The sequence below is a fragment of the Talpa occidentalis genome, unplaced genomic scaffold, assembly GCF_014898055.3.
Source record: "Talpa occidentalis isolate TD23 unplaced genomic scaffold, MPIMG_talOcc4v2.1 talOcc4.3, whole genome shotgun sequence".
NCBI classification, from domain to species: Eukaryota; Metazoa; Chordata; class Mammalia; order Eulipotyphla; family Talpidae; genus Talpa; species Talpa occidentalis.
This window is the reverse complement of record NW_023603184.1, coordinates 104,646,013-104,665,992: the sequence shown is the minus strand read 5'-3', so window position 1 is coordinate 104,665,992 and position 19,980 is coordinate 104,646,013. Positions and strand designations below refer to the sequence as shown.

At 43.8% G+C, this 19,980-nt stretch overlaps 1 protein-coding gene across 1 annotated transcript; it reads left to right on the top strand.

Annotated features, from left to right (window-relative positions):
* The first annotated feature begins 5,016 nt into the window (after positions 1–5,016).
* On the top strand, positions 5,017–19,636 carry CHRNA1 (cholinergic receptor nicotinic alpha 1 subunit). The gene is made up of 10 exons (XM_037522117.2): positions 5,017–5,059; positions 5,820–5,906; positions 10,210–10,355; positions 10,468–10,512; positions 11,541–11,650; positions 14,101–14,296; positions 14,789–15,026; positions 17,563–17,786; positions 18,860–19,099; positions 19,407–19,636. The coding sequence occupies exons 1-10, from the start codon at positions 5,017–5,019 to the stop codon at positions 19,536–19,538; spliced, it is 1,461 nt and encodes a 486-aa protein (XP_037378014.1). The 3' UTR covers positions 19,539–19,636.
* The last annotated feature ends 344 nt before the right edge of the window (positions 19,637–19,980 follow it).

Here is a 19,980-nt window from a genome sequence, read left to right as displayed (position 1 = left end):
GAAAAGTAAGTAATTTAATACGCATGTGGAGAATTCACATGGTCATAAATTCTGAAGAATAATGGAACAGACCAGGAATATTCAGGCTGGGTTTTAGGACCTGGGGCATCAAGGATAGAGAGGGGGAGATTTCACATGACAGACAAAGAGGTGGTGACCTCGTCCTTACTCTAGATGTAAAGATGAGATTCTTAGAGAGAACTGGGGGAGACGCCCAAACTACATGCTCCTAGGTAATAAAAGGGAGAGTATCAATTGCTTAGAACTGGGTGAGACCCATCCAAACTAGATTCTTCTAAGCCCTAACAGGGAAAGCTTCAATTAGGCAAGAACAGAAGCTTCTCCTAGCCTTCAGGGCCTCACTGCTCCCAACCTGAAATATCTGCATTCTTGAAGTGATGCTGTTAGGGGGGAAAAGGATGTCCTAAAGCTAATTCCATACAGGCTTTGTGGACTCCACCCCCGCCCCAGGCCAAAGCCAAAGACACTGGGAACTCCAAATCCCATCAGCACCAAAGGGAAGGTGGCTGGGACCTGAGGGTGGGGTTAAGCAGGTTGGTATAAAGCCAGACACGTGGGCTTTGGAGGGGTCCCCCATTTTGACTCTCCGCCAGCTCGCAGGGTCTGGCCAGCTCGGAGAGTGCTTTTTGGGTTTCCAGGTCTGCGGATCGGGTAGGACGCATTAAAGACTTTATTTCCCTATTTTCTCCCTGAGTTGTACGTTTTCCTTATTTCCTTTTCCCTTGTAAATAAACCTTTTATTAACCCTTTGTGTGTGCCTGTAGTGGAGTATTAATAAGCCCCTTGTAAGCGCGCGGGTGAGGACCCACAGCCAGGCAACCCGTTCAATATCGGGGCTGCCTTATAACAATGCTAATCAGCCTCCTGAGGCCCACAGGGCCTGCTGGACGTGTAGTTCTCATGCCAAAGGGACAGGAAGCCGGCTCTGGGCCTATAAGAGACAAGCCCACTGATCCTTAGTGGGGGAAAACTGACCCCACAGGGCAAATCCATCGCATGCCTAGAAAAGAAGAGCACCAGGGTGGGGTGGAGTCACCGAGTAGGCAGCATGTATTAAGAAGCATTTCTGTAATCCAACAACGACAGATTTAATCATTTACTACACAAGCATCACCCTGAATGCATGGCACTTAACTTGACTGTGAAATAGAGAAACAAAAGAAACCGACCATTCCAGGCGGACTGAGACAACCACAAAGGCAGGTCAGGTGGTGTGCACGGGATAAAGTCTCAGAACCTGACGAAGTCTGGATTTGCCAGTGAATTCCATTTAGCTCTTGAGCTGTGCTGAACGGGGAACTGTAAAGCAGATGGAAACACAGCGTTGCACGTGCACAGGGTCTGAGAGCTGACCTCCCTTTCTTGACTTTCTGAGTGGTGAGCCCCTGCCCCAGGGGTCCCAAGGAATGTGCCTGGGCAGGCCTCCTGTGTTTTCAGGGCTATCCGGCGGGGCGTCTCTCCCGGCAGCCACTTTAGTAACTAACTGTTGCCACCTGCTGGTCATCGGGCCGAGGTGCATGCTGGAAATCTGCGGCCCGCTGCTGGGGCAGTTTAGACCAACACAGCCTGAGCGTTTTCTCCAAAGAAGTGATTTTGGATGAACCACAATTATTATATTCATTAAGACACACAAGAAGGTGGAATTTTAGAAAAGCAACATCCTTCATTCATGCATTATTTAATAATCAATTACAAACCCTTTTGTTGCTAAATAGCAGAAATTCTGCAGGATACTAGCAAGTGATGGATAGTTAAAGCTCATTCTATCCTCAAATGACATTATCCAATGCTATCTTCTATCCAAGTCACTGAAGCAAGCTTTATTTTCATTCATTCACTCCTGAAATTATTGACTGAGTGCCTACTATAGACATATGACAGGTTCTGTGTCAAAAGATGAAGCCACAGCAGTTAAGTAAAAAACACTCAGTGTCTGATAGGAGAGGCAGCATTAAACAGGTAAGCACACCAGTAAACGTGTAACAATATGGAACTGTGACTGTATAATGGAGATTTGGGCTATTTGTTATGCATTATTATTTTTAAATGTTTTCATTCTTTGACCCAGCACTTCTACTTATAGAGCTTATCCTACAGCAATCATCAGCTTTCCTATAGTATCCTGAGTATAGAAAATTAGGCTGATTTATATGTATAAGGATTATTTATAAAAACAAATAAATAAGAGTAAATAAGGAAAACATCCAAATGTCCAATGATATGAAATCAGTTAAATAATGGTACACTCAAAAAATAGACTACTATACAGCCATTGAAAATGAAACTATAGAACCATATTAGTTGACCAGGAGCATATTTATTATATAGTTTGCAATTTACAGAAGATTATATATAGTAAATCTCATTTTGAAAATCCTTTTTATGGGTGTTTTCTTCCAACTCCTGACTACATAATCAATTCTTTTATCATTATTATTGTATTATTGTGATCATCCTGCAAATATGCTGTTATTTTTCCCATCCAGAAAGTCACAAAACAAAAAGCTTCTATTGAATCTATTTCCCCCACCAGCTACCACCTTATTTTTTGTTAGAGTCCCTCAAATTCCTTTGCAGTAGAGTCCCTCAAATTCCTATTCTCTTAAGTCTATCACAACTGGGTTTTGTGGATGTCAAGGTCACCAGTAGCCTCCATATTGCTCAGCGCCATGGTCATTTCTGTCCTACTCTTGGGCTCCATCAGTAGCATTTTACACAGTGGGACACTCTTCCTTGTATGAGTTCTTCACTGACATAGAGAAGTCTACTCTCTTGATCTCCTCCTGTTTCTTTGCTTCCTCCTTCTCAGCCTTCTCTGCCTCTTCCTCTTCTTCCCTACCTCTGTTAGCTCTCTTCTCTGCCTATCCTCACTCTTTCACCGATCCAGTTGTGGTGTTAAACACTGTCCTCCCTAGCCTAGACCTCTCTCCTGAACTCCTGACTCATACATCTAACTGCGTACTCAGAATTCCTGTACACATCTCGAATGCATCACACCCCTAAAAGAACTCATGATTTCCCCACCTCCACTAAATCTGCTCCATCCACAGTCTTCTTTAATTCATTAAATCAAGCCAAAAATCCTACAAATCACTGGTAATCGCTATCCTTTTTCTCTCTAGCATCCAGCTCCAATCCTTCAGCTGCTCCCCCCTCCCTTACTATCACCAAATAAGATCATATCCTGAGCGACTGGGAGTTAAGACTTCAACATATGAATTTGGGGGAGACACAATTCGGGTCATAACATTGTATTATTTAAATTTGCTACATAAACATATACAAGTATATGTACTTTATAATGTAGAAAAATGTATGATACTTTTTCAAAAATATCACCAGACCACAGCAATAGGGTCTCTTCTCCCTGTAAAGCTATTCAAGGACGCCCGATATCAAAAGTAAAGCCCCATCAGCATGTGTTGCCCAAAGCTGTCTCGGGGGTCACATCCGTTGAGCCATTTGGAAGGCTTAGAAGCCCATGGACGAGCTCTGGTTGGAGTTTGTGAATCTCACTTAATTTTCCTCATATTTTATTTTCTAGAACTTGGTTCACATCACTCCATCAAGACACACAGTGTGGAGGGATGTATTTCCTGGCTAGGCAGTCACAGTTCTAGGCTATGGCAGGGAAAGAACCAATTTTTAGTGGACAGCTGATGCCCCACAATTAATTAATTAATTAATTAATTAATTATGGGTAGCCCCAAATATTTGAAAGTAGAACATTCTGATTTGATGTGATTTTCTAGGTTACTTTTTGGGTCTAGGAATATAGTTACATTAATTTATATGGAATTGTTTTTGGGTGTTCCCAGATCCAAAAAACAGCCCATTAAATTATACCACATAGGAATGCTCTACTTTGGCTTAGCAGGAAGACCTGTCATGCCTCCTTGTTGCTCTCTGCTCTGCCCTCCAAGCCCTGTGTCCAGTGATTTGTCTGGGGTGTGGCGAGGAAGGGCTGTCAGAATGCTGGCATTGGGCTTGAGGTGAGAGGATTCCTTACAAGGCAGGAACAGGCAAACTGCTGTAAATCATTGCTTCTTTCTCCATTTGGGTAAAAATGCTTTTCAGACTGAGCAATCACTAAGTGCTGGCTTTTAGGATTTTTTGTCCCCAACAAAGGAATTGGAAAGCCGAACCGCTGCATTCTCTACTCCCCTGAGTGAGAGCAGGCAGAGGAATTGATGGAAGGAAGTTGGAACCTGGAACAACTGCTCATGCAGTGGGACATTGTGTTCACATTAATTACTCTTTCCTTGAATAAGGGCACCTGGGAGGTGGGTGGTTTGCTCCAGCTAATGGCCCATCATGGGGCAGGTGTTGCCATATACAAAGATAGGTCTGAACAGCCCCTCCAGGGGGCCAGTAAAACAGTTTTATGGAAGAAACCATCTTTGTTAGAAACCCAACCTGACCCAGCATAGACGCTCCAACAGCAGATTCAGCGACAATCATACTCCTCCCAGATTCATTTGGTCACAAAAGCCGAGCACTCTCGGCCTGGAGAGAAGCAGAACAAATGTTCCATAGGCTGAATGTGGACGTTTCTGATTTGGCTGGTCAGAGCCTTACATAAACAGCTATCTGCTCAAGCCAAACGACTGATGAAATCAACCCACATAGATGAGGTTTTCATGTTTACAAGGGAGGGAGTTGCTCACCATTCAAAACAAGCCTCTCCCCGCTGCATGTTTTTTTTTTATTAAGCTCTGGCTCGCAGTGCATTTAATACACAATGTAGTTCACACAACTGATCATGGGAATAGCAAGTGCGTAAAGTGAGGCACTCTGCAATAATCAAGTTGCTGAGGAGCAGTTCTGAGGGCTTAGGGCAGCCCAGCTGTCACTGCCACAAACAGGTGGTGTAAAACAATAGCTGAGCCGGCTCACTTCAAATCCTCGAGCTGCCAAACGTCCCATCACACAGTCCTGGGCAGTGCACAGCACAAGCCACCACTCTGCCACCAGTCCATGCCAGCGCCCACACACATGGCGCCCCCAATGCTCCTCCTGCTCCTGGCGTTCTGCTCAGGTAAGTGCTGGGGTCGGAGGGCTCTCCTGTGAGGCTGAAGCCCAAGAAGCCCTCAAAACAGAGTCTTGCTTCTTTGATGGGAACACAAAATGGCCAAGCCTCACCTGCCGCAGGCTGCTCTGGCAGTTTCTCACCCATATTGGCTTGATTGGGTTTGTGGATAAGATTGCTAGTTTGTGATCTGCAGTTAAAATGAGAACCACCTGATCCAACAAAGCAGACACACATGTTTCCTCTCCCTCCGTCATGCACTGAATCACCATAGGGTCAGATGCCTCATCATACCTACCACCCAGAGCTGCTCTTTGTATTTGAGCTCTAGGGACTTAGAGCAGCTACTTATAATGGCTACTTATAATGGTTAACTAGTCCTTACATTGCTCTAGGAGAATTCTGATAATAGGAAGGCTGACTGACAGCGGCATGTGCTAGAGAGCAAAAATCTATTAATAATTGTAACTAAATTCTCCCCGAGAGATGAAATATTTTGTAATTTTATTAACTTCTGAATTTAAGAAACAGTCCATATGAATGCATTCAGGACTAGTTTTTGTGTTTTATGTTTTTTTTTTTTAAGATATTACTGCATGTGGGTTTGGGTTTGAATTGAAACTATAAAACTTGCACAGCCCTTGACCTGCATTCAACTCTGGAATGTGTGACAACACAGCAGCTGAAATGCTATCCTGAATCCCAAACTTCCGGTAGAGGGAAGTAGGAGATGGCTGCTGCTTGCTTCACATGAAAGTTTACTAGTGATATCATCCCAACTGCGAAACAAGGCCAGTGACATTCCGTGATTTCTCTTCTCAAGTGTTGACAAACACAGCCCTTCTGGGCAAAAGAGGTAAAGAGCTTTATAATTAAATTTTTTCAGTAGAGTTGAGGAAAAAAATTAGAAATTATATCCTGTGGAATTTGGACTTGATCCAACAAAAGCAGGCTTCGTGGTAGGGATGACGGTGGGGGTGCCAGAGGCAGTGGTGGGGTGTGTGTGTATTGTTTGCAAAGACTACACACTATGAAAATTCTTATGCTTACACATACAAATCCTTAAAGCATCTCTTAGGGCACCAAAGACCTCCAAAAATGTATGTTTAGTTATTTTTAAAAGTACGTACAATGTATTTAAATCAAACCCAGCGTCTGCCTGCACCAATCCACATAATTGGTTCACAGAAATTTAGATCTCAATTAAGCAGTCCAACTTCTTCACTTTTTCTTATAAGGAAACTACAGCTAAAAGGCATGAGTTGGCCTGCTCAAGCTTACTTAGTTTACACATTTCAGATGTGATCAGCTGGAGATACCATTTGTTATGTGCACAGTTACAAAACACTACCAGAAATTTGCAAAGGTAGCAAGAGACATAGCACCAGGTTGAGCTAAGCATTACCCAGGGTAATAACAGTATAGGTATCAAGGTAGTAACAGCACAGAATCCTTTTGCCCAGCCAACAGACTGTTCCACACATAACAGACTGAATCAGTTGGTACAATAAAGAACAGTTTGAAATTAAGGCTGGGCTCTCCTACTTAGAATCAGTCTTTTGTGGGCTAAATTCTCATTCATATCAGGGACACTCTTTCCTGTGTTAGCTTAACACAGTGATCTCTGTGCTATTTATAGAGCATCTTTCGTTTCAACATTTTCCTGTCTTCCGTCTCCGGAATCCTTAGTACTTCACTGTCACCTTCCTTGTGGCATATTACTTTCCAACTTGTTCATAGTTATTTATGCAAATGACAAATGTCACTCTCCAGGAGGGTAGGAAGACCGCGTTCACATCAGAATCACCTTTGAAAATCTCTAAGCTCCTCAAACAGTGCTTTGCACATAATAAAGGTTCACAAATATTCGATAAATGAGTTAATGTTACCAACTTCTGAATAAGGATTATTAATGGGATTTTTCTGTAAAGGAAGACTTTGTCATTATTTACTTGCTTGTCTGTATGTTTGTTCATTAACTCCCTGTCTTTTAAAGAAAGTATTTATTGTGATTCATTGAGTCCATGAAGAACTGGTCCAACTCTTCAAATCATATTGGAGTTAGGAATGGCCCTGCAAGTTTCCATCACTCTAGCTTGCTTTGGTGGGGGGAAAAGGAATGCCAATAAACACAATCGAAGGAACATAAATTTCCCCTGAGAAATTTTCACGGAAAAAGCCCCCCTTGTTATTAGTGACGGTGGGAGAGGGGAAGGTGAAAGTCACTGGAATTCTGGGCACGCCTATGTTCCTAGTTCACCCCTTCTCCTTAATGGACCGTGGCTGGCCAGCAAACTTGTCCTGCTACATAATGCTCACCATCTGCTCTACACATTGCTTTCTAGTATGTTCTTCCTGTCGAACTGGGGGAAAAGGTCATTTCAAAATAATAATCCTGGGGTAATGCCAAAGCATCATCTTCAAACTCAGTAGCCAAGTGACCCATGCCATGGGTTATGGGGGAGGGAGAGAGGCCCAGGATAGACAAGGCATGGAGGAGACTGCAGTGTCCCACAGGCTTAATAAAATGACTGTACAAACTGGGTCTTTGGACAATATGCCTTCTTGTGGAGGTGCCCAAATACAGGTGGTTTCAGACAGATGCCACATGAGTCTTGCATGGTTGGGCACCTTGGATCATTTTGGGTTCAGACAACTTGGGAAACTAGATATGAAGAGGTAGGTTGCTTAGGAGTTCCCTACATAGAGTCCATGAAGGCCATAATGATGGTATTTCTGCTACACTGAAAGTTTCAAAACTCGGAGTAGAATGATACATTTACTTTTAGGAAGGTGGTGGAGCACACAGGTCCTAGTGTCAGGCTGCCTCAGGCTAAAATCCAGCTCTCACTGCCTGGGGAACCACATTGCTTGACTGTCTGAACCTGTTTTCTATTTGTAAATTAAAGGTAGACTTAACTCATGGGATTGTCCTAAGGCTTCAATAAGATAATACAAATGCAGGCCTTTAATAAAGCGCTGCAGACTAAAACATACTTTTGGATGGGGGTGAAAATGTATCAACTCTTTGTATAACAATGGGTGTTTCAATCTGATCCAAAGTTCTGAATGAGCAATTGCAGTCGAGAGTATGGGCTCTGGTTTGGATTCCCAGTGCCACCATTTCTGGACAAGTCACTTAACCTCTCTGTGCCTCAGTTTCCTCATCTGTAAGGTAAGGACAATAATACTACCCGCTGCACCCTGTTATGAGGGTTGAAAGCATCAGTGTATCTATAAAGCACAGAGAAGAACATCTAGTGCCCAGCAAGCTGAATGTTAGTTTATTTTTGATGATTAATAAAAATAGAAAAAGTACTATTTACTTAATTATTACTTCGTTTATAAACTCTTCCAAACCTAGGCTCCAAGGAGAAAAATAATGACCCGTCTTAGAGGTTAGCACCACTGGCAATAAAGGGAAAGCATTTCATTTGTTCAATTTTTCAGAAGTTGATTTGGCCCAGGAGGAGGGCTGGTGGTCTGAGCAGTAACCTGCAGAGAGGGGAGATCTGGTTACATGAGTCAGGGCAAATGGATTGTACGTCTGTTTCCTCTCCAACCCTGAACACATAAGCCCCAATCCACGGAAGGCCTGAGTTACAAAGAGCCTCCATAAGGCATTTGTTGGAATCTGGAACACATTTCTCATAAGAACAGTGGTATAGCATATGCTGTTGCACAGTTTCCAGGACAGCCCACAACACATCATGATGGTAGGAGTTAGTGCAGGGACACAGGGACACATGTACAATGACAGGGTGCTAAACGGAAGTCTGTCCTAATCACAGAACCTTGGACAGGTTGTACAACCTCTCGGAATCTCAGGTGATAATGTCTGCCTGGCTGACTCATCAGAGGCCGGTGAGGAACACATAACATTGAACAGAAGAGAGAGGTGGGCTCTGAGGGTATTAGATGATACTGCCCCTCCCTCCTAAAGGAAAATGTAGTAAAGGTTCCTGGGAATCCATGATGTGCCACACAGGAGCCCCAAACCCAGGTCTGCAAAGGACATAGTTTCACTCTATTCTAAAAACCTAACTCGGAGACATGTACCCACCAGCAGCAATACTCTTTTTCAATTATGGTAACATATACATTACATAAAATCACCATTTTAAAGTGTACAATTCAGTGGCATTCAGTATATTCACAGTGTTATGCAACTATCGCCACTATCTAGTTCCAGAACTATTTCATCACTACACAAAGAACGGTGTACCATGAGCATTCACCTCCACTACCCTGATCCCTCAGTTCCTGGTAACCACTAATCTACTTTCTGTCTCTATTGATTTGCCTAATCTGAATATTTCATATCAATGGAATAATAGAATCTGTTCCTTTTGAGTCTGACTTCTCTCACTTAGTATGTTTTCAAGCTTCATCCATGTTGTAGTATGTATCAAGACTTCATTCCTTTTTATGGGTGAATAATGTTCTACCTAATGGATACACCATTTGTCTGTTTATTGTTGATGAGCATTCAAATTGTCTCCACCTTTTAGCTAGTATATACAGGGTTTCCATGAACACTTGCATACAAGTTTTTGTATAAATGATTATTTGAGGGGACGGTGGAATTGTTGGGTCATATGATAACTAACCATTGAGGAAGCACCAAACTATTTTCCACAGCAACTGTACCATTTTAAATCTGACCAGCAATATATGCGAATTCCAGTTTCTCTACTTCCTCACCAACATTTGTTGTTTTCAATTATGTTAATTATGTTTACATAATATGTTCACATCCTCATGGGTGTGAACCAGCATCAATTTTTGGCTATTCCTAGCATCATGAGATCTGAGGCTAGCCAATTCAAGATTTCATTATGGCATGACTAGACTCTGAAATTCTGAGACTGGCTTTTGTGCGGACCTTTCTTGTGTGTGCATGTCCTTAGCAAACCTGACTCATTCAGAAGCTGTACAAAGAATGTCATCTGTCCAAACTACAAGTGTCATGATAATCTGGCATGTTGCATGTTGCCTAAGAAGGGTCTACAACAGTAGCAGCTCTTGGAGAGGAACTGAAGGCAATAATAGGGGCCTGCATGCCTTTCATTAGCTGGTCACACCCCAATTTCTCATGCTAGCATATGTGGAGAGTGAGAAACAGAATCTCACAGCATGTGTGTTATTTACTGCCCTAGCTGGCCTTGTCCTGGGCTCTGAACATGAGACACGTCTGGTGGCAAAGCTATTTGAAAACTACAACAGCGTGGTACGGCCAGTGGAAGACCACCGCCAGGCAGTGGAGGTCACCGTGGGCCTGCAGTTGATACAGCTCATCAATGTGGTAAGATATGAGCTCTAGGGATCCCCACAACACACACATCTCTCACTCTGAAGCATCCTCTCCTCTGCTCCCCCATCTATTCCCTAAACATGGGGTCTTACGTCTTTTTCAGGATGAAGTAAATCAGATTGTGACAACCAATGTTCGTCTGAAACAGGTAATTCAACTATTTATGTGGCTTTAATTCACCCTGAAATTTAACCTAGGCCTAGCTGAAATCAATTGGGGTGACAGGGGTATAGACTAAAATGTATGTAGATCTTTTGGGGGGGTGGAATTATGGAATTATGGATCATGTTTGCTGATGTTCCTTATTTTGTGCTTTTTCTGTGTGTATTAGTTTGCTGGAGCTGCTGAAACAAAGTCACAAACTAGGTTACTTAAACAACAGTTCATTGTCTCATAATTCTTGGGGACAAAAGTCCAAAATCAAGGTGTAAACAGATTGGTTCGTTGTGAGGGCTCTGAGGGAGAATCTGTCCATTTCTTACAATTGACAGTCTGCACAGTCACATGGCCTTCTCCCTGGATCTGTGTGTCTGGACATGTCCCTTTCTCATAAAGACAAAGCACAATGGATTAGGATCTACCTAAATGACCTCATTTTAATTTGATGAATACAGTTCATCAAATTAAGGTCACTCTGTGGTGCTGGGGATTAAGACTTCAACACAGAAATTTGGGGGAGACAATTCAGTTTGTAAAATTGTGTTATTCAAATTGGCTACACTGGGCATATACTATATAATATACAAAAATACATAATACTTTAAAAATGATGTTGCCTGCTTGAGGACCTTGTTCACAATAAGGTCCTTGTCCTTTCTTGAGGTGGGCAGGATGGCATAGTAGATCTGTCACCACCCGGTGGTGTGACTTGGGAATACCTCTGTTTTCTCATGGAGCAATTACTCTTACAGGGTCAAGTAACCACCGGTAGTTCAAAAGTCTAGCTCTGAGACTGTGATGAATATAGGGAAGGTGGTTAGAACAGGGCCTGCAGGTTGTCAGTGCTATAATGTGTTTGCCCTTATTGTTAAGGGAAAGCTGAACCCTGAATCAAACTTTTCTTACTGGAACACAATTTCTGTTCAAATTTGAATTACCACAGCTGTCCAAGCGCTCAATCCTAGAATTTAAAATATATTTTTAGCTTTTCAATTGGTTAAATGTCTTCATTTCTAGCAATGGGTGGATTACAACCTAAAATGGAATCCAGAAGACTATGGCGGCGTGAAAAAAATTCACATTCCCTCAGAAAAGATCTGGCGCCCAGACCTTGTTCTCTATAACAAGTAAGCAAAACAGACAGGATGGGGAGGGGATGAGGCAGGCGGTGCCCGAGTGCCCTAACGGAAGGGCTGCCACCCCTGGTATGCTTCTCAACACTGTTAACATTAAATAACCCTTAAAAACCAAGCACCAAGTTGACATGCTAGGGGCGCCATATGGTGTCTCATGTTATGAATAGAAACAATTATCAGAGCCAAATTGAATCAGGGCTGTGGGGTAAGGGACATTTAATCCCTGAGAGCTCCTGAAGGGTGTATGGCAAGTATCCAAAGAACCCAAACTTCATCTAATCGAGTTCCTTGGAATGAAATGTCCTTCCTACCAATAGGTCTGAACCTCCCGGGGTTGTGCTGCAGCACATGCTCACGGCATCCCAAGACACGGCCTGTGCGGATGGCCCGGGGTGCCTGCAGAGCCCCTCCACTGGGCTCCGTGACAGCCTGCATGTGGTGAAGTTATAATGTGATTCAAGACACTCCAGCTTAATGACACGTTCATTATCATATGCCCTTCATTTGTCAGGGAATGTTCATTTCAGAGTGCACCCTTTCCAGGCAGGAGCATGCGGCTTGGCGGAGAGGGTCTGCCATGCGACTCCATGCAGCATGTGTCTGGGCCGGCCGGCTGTGCTTCTAATAGACCTACCAGGGAGGGCGGCAAGGGCTGTGGAAGGGAAATGCACTCCATAAAGCCGACCCTCCCCAACTTTGATTTTTCTGCTACGTATTTCCAACTATACCTGGGATTCAAGTGTGAGCTAAATTATCTGATCATTTATGTAATGATGTCAGACAAATATTCTGATAGGCAGACTGTCTTGTGTTAGTGAAGTTTCTCTCTAGGTGAGAATCTGAGGGAAGCAATGACAATCTCTGATCCTTTTGACAAGCCCTATCAGGAACACACTGGTGGGGAGAGAATCCTGTTTTACCTGCTTAGAAGGACAGACTTGGATGTCTATGGAGCGTCTGTTTTTTGGGACTCTTGAGGGAAGGCCCAGAACTATGTAGTTCTCTGCACCAAGCCAACCTCCATTCCAAGAAAAAATAAATGGCAAGAAAATCTCTTGATTGATGAAGTGAGCAATTAACTATAAGGAATTATGGGCCATGTTCGAGAGGGTTTAGTGTGTTTCTTACTTCGTGCTTTTTCTGTGTGTATTAGTTTGCTCAGGCTGCTGAAACAAAGTACGTGAGTCATGTCCCTGAAGGTCCACTGAGGCAGAGGCACCTACCCCACACTATCCTGCCTGCTCCCCACCAGCCTGGAGAAAGTGATAGCCCACTAAATAAGGCCTGCAGAAGTGGCTTGTTATTGTTTTTTTATATCTACCACTTTGGGTATATTTTTAAATAAAAAAATTATTGCCAACATTTGAAAATCAGGAAACATCGCATTGCAATTTTTAGCCTCTCTGGAAAAATCCATCATTCCAGGGCCTCCCCGGTGGCGCAGCGGTTGAGCGCTGGGTTGCGAAGCTGCCCGCGGCCTCTGCAGCGCCGGTTCGATCCCCGGCTGCTCCCCGGCCACCGGAGGAGGATCCCACATGGTGCGCAGACCTCTCCTGCCACCCGCTGCTCCCCTCAGCAGTGTACTTCGGTCCTTCTGCCTGCTCTGCTCCCCGCTCTGGCTCTGGTGAATTCTCTCACCCTCCCGCGCTTCTGACTGTACCCAGTGCATGTATAAACAAAACAAACAAATATAATAAATAAATAAATAAAAACATGCCTCTATAAAAAAAAAATCCATCATTCCATAATCTGAAAATTTTAGACAAAAATATCTAGATTTCCAGCTTCAGAGGAAGCCAAATATCTGGCAACATTGGGCCATGGGGACACCACAGGCAGAACTGAGGGGTACTTCCCAGGAGGAGAAGGGGGCTCTCCTTTAGTCTCATCCATCACTCCTTCTTCACCATTCTGGAGGTTTCTGGGGGATGAGGCCCCACTCCTCTGAGTTCTAAGTAGTTATTCAAAAGGGGAAAGACCTCTTCATTAACCTGCTTGTCATAGTAATGAGCCACTGCAGGTTTTATTTAAAATTCCTGTTTTTTTCCTCAGTTAACTTTCTGAGTAAATCAGGGGAGTCAGGAGAGATGAAGATTAACATGACAGACACCACTGAGAACTGGGGAAAAAAAAATCTGGGATGCCATGGATCAGTGTTACCTATTATTTCTTTAAACTAGATTCCCAGGCTCTTTCCCAGATATTCTGAATCAGTGCTCTATGTGCTCAGGAATCTGTATTTTATACAAACTTCCCAGTGATGCTTAATATCAAACAAATTTGGGGAATATTGCCATAGACTGAAAAGCAACACTACCCAAAAGGAAGCTTCTATAATTAGCACCTGAATATGAACAGCTGTCTCCTGTTAAACATCCCTAAGCAGAGCTGAAGCCTCATCCGTCACAGCGAGCTATGTTCCTCTTTCATCCCAATTGCAGTGCAGATGGTGACTTTGCCATTGTCAAGTTCACCAAAGTGCTCCTGGACCACACAGGCCACATCACATGGACACCTCCAGCCATCTTTAAAAGTTACTGTGAGATCATCGTCACCCACTTTCCCTTTGATGAACAGAACTGCAGCATGAAGCTGGGCACCTGGACCTATGATGGCTCTGTGGTGGCCATCAACCCGGTAGGTGGTGACCTCATGTGATGAGGCTGAACTGAGGAGATGAGTGCCTCGGGTCTCCAACTCTGCTCCTTGAGACACATGCACTCAGCACCAGTTAGATGGAACTTTGGGGGTCATCTAGTTTGATGGTTCTCGGTGTTTGGGAAAATTCTTGATGCCCTACCCATGGACACCACTAGGATGCTTAAATGAATACCCTGTGCCCAGGCACAGCCCGAAGATTTCTGATTTACTCCATCTGGAGTGGGTTAGGGTTACAGTTCCAGGTGACTTAGGTGTGCAGTCAAAATGGAGCATCCCAATAGTCCACCCCCTCACCCTTACTTTGTAGGAAAGGAATCTATGACCTAAAAGCAGGAGTGACCCAGGGATCCCCCTGGGTATGTGACAGACAACGCTGGAATCTGTCACCTCCTCACAGCTGATTATAAAACCCTGTCCCTCCTCGGATTTTCAAGGCTGGGATTTCAAGGTTTCACTCCATCTTCTCAGGAAAGTGACCAGCCGGATCTGAGCAACTTCATGGAGAGCGGGGAATGGGTGATCAAGGAGGCCCGGGGCTGGAAGCACTGGGTGTTCTATGCCTGCTGCCCTTCCACCCCTTACCTGGACATCACCTACCACTTCGTCATGCAGCGCCTGCCCCTCTACTTCATCGTCAATGTCATCATTCCCTGCCTGCTCTTCTCCTTCCTAACCGGCCTGGTGTTCTACCTGCCCACAGACTCAGGTGGGTGTGGGTGCCATGGCTGCTGTTGCTGTTGATGCTGACAGGTCTCATGCTGCAATTTTGTGGAAAACCAGGAATAAGCTTGGGCTGATAAACAAATATGGACAGACCCCAGGGAGGATGGGTGCAGCCCTGTGCACTGGTGAAGGTCCTGAGGGCAGAACCCTCAGCTCAGGCAGAATGTAAAGTGATGCTGAAGATACACATACACAGCTCAGTCCAGTTAAAGTGACTAACCACCGATCCTATTTGTCAAATACCTATGGAATATGTGTGCCCAGAAATGTGCTGGGCCGGGCATGGAACACAGACACTCCCCAAACCACTTCCCCTATGAAGTCACCTGTTCAGCTGACTAATGCAGGTGCTGCCCCTTTAGCCCACTGTTTGCCACTGGTAAAAAGCTTTTGCATATCTGTTTTCCAGATGGCACTATCTCTCTATGCAAGACCATACTTCCCAAGTAGCACTTCTTTTTCACGTATCAGCCTGGACAAATTGCTTACCTCCTACTGAGCAGTCACATCTGTGACATAATTTCACCCAACACCAACAATCTACAAAAAGTGGGGAGAGACCGCACACCTGTCTGTCAGTAAATCTCTGCTCGTAACAATTTATGGCAGACATAGGGAAGAAAGAGGGTACACGTACTCCCCAAACTTATGACAGCTAGTAATTTTATCAAGATGATTTTTGTAGACCCACAAAAGTCTAAATCCAATTTTCCAACCAGGAAAAAAAGATGACACATTCACTCATTTAACCTCTATTTGAGGGAGTGACTGTTATATAGCAGGAATATAGTGGAGAGTAAGGCAGAAAACACCCCACAAGATGTATGTTCTAGTCATTATAGTTGTTTCAACTTTCTAGTCAAATGAAGCTTCTCAACGTGAAGAGGGAAAACACTAGTCAGGACAATATGGACACTATTTAGAGTTCTAGAAATCCTAAATGATTTATCCTTGACTTAGCCTCAGAACAGTAAGGTGGGCTGATAAATGTTAGCTGTTACTGTTACCATCATTATTGATCAAGAAATCTGATATAATTTGATGAATATGTCATGTTTATAAATGTCTTCTTTTCCACTATTGCAGACTGACAATTTCTTGCTTTCTTCCACTCATTTTCCCACATATACTCTTAGCAAGGAAGGTTCACTAAGGGGAAAAGTTTTGTACTGAAAAACAGGGCAACACGGGGTTTCCCAAGTCATAAACAGTAAGACCAACCAAACCTTCCGCAGGTTTTCTATTGTATCCACAGTGATCAGTCACCACAAAAACATCCCAGTGCCTCTCAGCTCCTGCCCTTGCTGCTGGCCACACCAAGACTCCAATGGGTCATTTTCACCCTGAGATTATAGGGCCTGGAGACAAGAGGTGGGGGCAATGGGGGCGTTGGCAACAACACAAAATGAGCCAAATCATCCTCAAAATGAAAGTGAGAGAACAAGCAGTGTGAAATCCAGTATGTGCTCCTCTGGTACTGGTCTTGCAGCTTGCTTGCATGATGAGAAAAATACACACTCCTGGGCTCCTGGGCTGTCCACCTACCTGCTGGGTAACAAGGAGGCCAGGTGGAGTTCTCTATTGGGAGTTTTAAGATATTCTGCTGCAGGACAGAAAATGCCTCCTGTGGGGGTAGCTTGCCTCCCAGAACCCCTTTGGCTTCCTGGGTTAAACCAAAAAATGGCATTCTGGGCCCTGAGAGGAAGTAGCTATCTTCTGCTTGGCAATCTCTAGTGGAAATACCTGCCCCTTACATTGTCATCAGAGCTAAAATGCCAAGGTCTCATAGGCAATTCAGCATTAAAAAAAACCCAGAACAATGCTTTTAGAACATGCCAGTTATATTCCTTTCACCCTTGGGTATGGGTGGTTTATTAGTTTGCTAAAACAGCCATAATAAAGCACCATAGACTGGGGGGCCTAAACAACAGATATTCATATTATCTCACAGTTCTGGAGGCTGGCAGTCTAAGATCAAGATAACAGAGGGGCTGGTTCCTTCTTGAGACCTCTCTCCTTGGCTTGTGGATGACCACGTTCCCCCTGGGTCCTTGCACAGTCCTCCTTCTCTGTGATATGTGTGTCACAATCTCCTTTTCTTATAAGGACACCATCATATTGGCAGAGGCCCAACACAAGACCTCATTTTAATTTAATTACTGCTTTAAATACAGTAATATCTCTAAATACACTTGACCTTTAAACAGCATGGAGATTAGAATTGCCAATCACAGGTAGTTGAAAACCTGGGCATGATTTGAGCTGACCCTTCATGTTGGTGGGTTCCATATCACCAGATCCAATCACCCAAGTCTAAGTTGGGGTGACTCTGTGGATGCAGAACCCTCAGGTATAAAACAAGTCTGTGCTTAAATGGACCCAGCAGTTCAAACCCATGGCAGTCAAGGGTCAACTGCACAGCTACTGAGGTGCTGAGGTTTAGGACTTCATCGTACAAACTTGGGGGAGCAACAGGTCAGCCCATAACAGGTAGGTTGCTCTATTTTTTTCTTGTCCAGGGGAGAAGATGACTCTGAGCATCTCTGTCCTGCTGTCCTTAACCGTGTTCCTTCTGGTCATCGTGGAGCTGATCCCCTCCACCTCCAGTGCCGTACCTTTGATTGGGAAATACATGCTGTTCACCATGGTTTTTGTCATCGCTTCCATCATCATCACCGTCATCGTCATCAACACGCACCACCGCTCACCCAGCACCCACGTCATGCCCGAGTGGGTGCGGAAGGTGAGAGCGCGAGGCCCAGGCAAACATGCTCAGGGCATTCAATCCCTTAAGGACACCCACAGCTCTCCCCTTCCATGGGGTCAGCGGTATCTGGCCAACACTGAATATTTAGAAATTGATGGGTTGTAAGGGATTTGGAGGAGTTCTTTGGGTCTCTTCCTAGGGATAAATATCTCATGTAGCCTCTCCAGAGAGCAAAGAAAAACTATCAAGAAAACCCACTCTAAATTCAAGCTTGAAGAATCTCTGATTGGAGATGAATAAATCTGTCTTCGTATTCAAATGGTGTAAAAGACAGGACATTTATGTTTATATAACTTCCAATTTGTGAACAGACTGCTTAGTTTTTCACTGGTAGAATCACCTGCTGAGAATAAAATAAAGGCTAGAGATGGAGAAGGGCTTAATGAGAGTGTCAAAAAGTAAGTTTCAGTGAGAAGTTGGTCTCAAATATTTATATTATTGATTTTTAGTGTTAACATTTCAAATACATCATTTTTTAAAATAAAGCATTGCAGAGACACCGAAGTCCAGAGTCATTGATGAAAAATGAAATTTGTTGTGAACTGACAAAGAAACTGATTGCAACGTCTCTATAAAGATTTAGTAATTCCTAGCAACTGCAGGAACTGGTGGGTGCAAATGCAATATTGCATTTCTTCAGAACAAGAAATTGGAGAAAACAGCCTAGCTGTTTCATGGGACCAGAAGCTTATATATTTTTATATGTGTGGGGGGGGAGGGTTATCATGTGATCATGAGAACATAAGGTCTTAAAAGAAGCAGGTGCCTATAAAGGGTCCTGAAGTTTAAGCTTCATTGGTTTCTTTCGACTCTGATGGCGGCACACAGTCTCCCTCTAGTGGTGAACTGCTCGAATTACATAAGCATCCCTGTAATTTAACATAGTAATTTAACAGGCCCCAGGCTATGCATGAAGGAATCCTTTTGAAAATCGAGCATAGTCCTTTTGTTTAAAGGACAAAGAGGTTGAGGCCTCGCTAATTTAAAGTCAGAATTTGATGCTTGCCTGCTGACAGTATTCTCATACAAGGATTTCTTTTTTATGTTAGGTTTTTATTGAGACTATCCCAAATATCATGTTCTTTTCCACCATGAAAAGACCATCCAGAGAAAGACAAGACAAAAAGATTTTTACAGAAGACATTGATATTTCTGACATTTCTGGGAAACCGGGACCTCCACTCATGGGCTTCCACTCTCCTCTGATCAAACACCCTGAGGTGAAAAGTGCCATCGAGGGCGTCAAGTACATCGCAGAGACCATGAAGTCGGACCAGGAGTCCAATAATGTGAGTACTGTGGCTTGAAACCCGCCCTCTGGGTTTCACTGGTCAAATGCAGATGGACAGATGACTGGGTACAGAAGTCTGGCTTGATTGGCATGTGGCCTTCAAGAGGGAGCTGCCTATCTCAGATGGGTTTTGGTGGCTGCCTGCAGGCACCTGGCTAATAATTCACATTGTGAATAATTTAACTAAAAAACAAATATAATGTGAGCCAAGCATGTTCAGGGCTTGGAGATGTACAAATTGAAGGGCCGGTAGATGATGCGTGTGAGTCTTCTTCAGGAATTTCTAACATTCTCCTCCCCTGCAGGCGGCAGAGGAATGGAAATATGTGGCCATGGTGATGGACCACATTCTCCTTGGAGTCTTCATGCTTGTCTGTATCATTGGGACCCTGGCTGTGTTTGCAGGTCGACTCATTGAATTAAATCAGCAAGGATGAGCCAAGAGCTAAGCTGGGCTCACCTCTGCCCCAGGACCAAGCAGAGCAGAGAAAGGCAGTGAAGACAGGAGGGTTCATCTACTTGGTTCACTCATCAAACATTTAATTTTGTGTATTTGTTATTAATTACATTTATGTCAGGTTATGGCCTCAATGTATTCGTGTTGCTTTTCTTTTCAACCCTGCTGTGTATCCCTAGAGAGTGACTCCTTCGTAATAAATAAAACTGGATCACTACAAGAAGCATTCATTTCCAAACTGAAGTTTGATGTTGTTTTTTAATTTTTTCTTTAAGCAAAGAACATAGCCTTTGCTTAAAAGCCAGTTTGGTACCTACTAGGAAAGCTCTGTCTACCAGTCCACAAAAGACCGGGATTGGGACGGAGAGGAAGCAATAGAAGCCAGAAGTGAGCTCCAGAATAACTCCATAGACAAAGTGCAT

What these genes read in the sequence shown, in the direction of transcription:
- CHRNA1 (XM_037522117.2), top strand. Translation starts at nt 5,017, where the DNA reads ATGGCGCCCCCAATGCTCCTCCTGCTCCTGGCGTTCTGCTCAG. An exon ending in GCTCCTGGCGTTCTGCTCAG is followed by an intron (nt 5,060 to 5,819) that starts GTAAGTGCTGGG and finishes TTTACTAGTGAT; the next exon opens with ATCATCCCAACTGCGAAACA. An exon ending in GACCTTGTTCTCTATAACAA is followed by an intron (nt 11,651 to 14,100) that starts GTAAGCAAAACA and finishes TCCCAATTGCAG; the next exon opens with TGCAGATGGTGACTTTGCCA.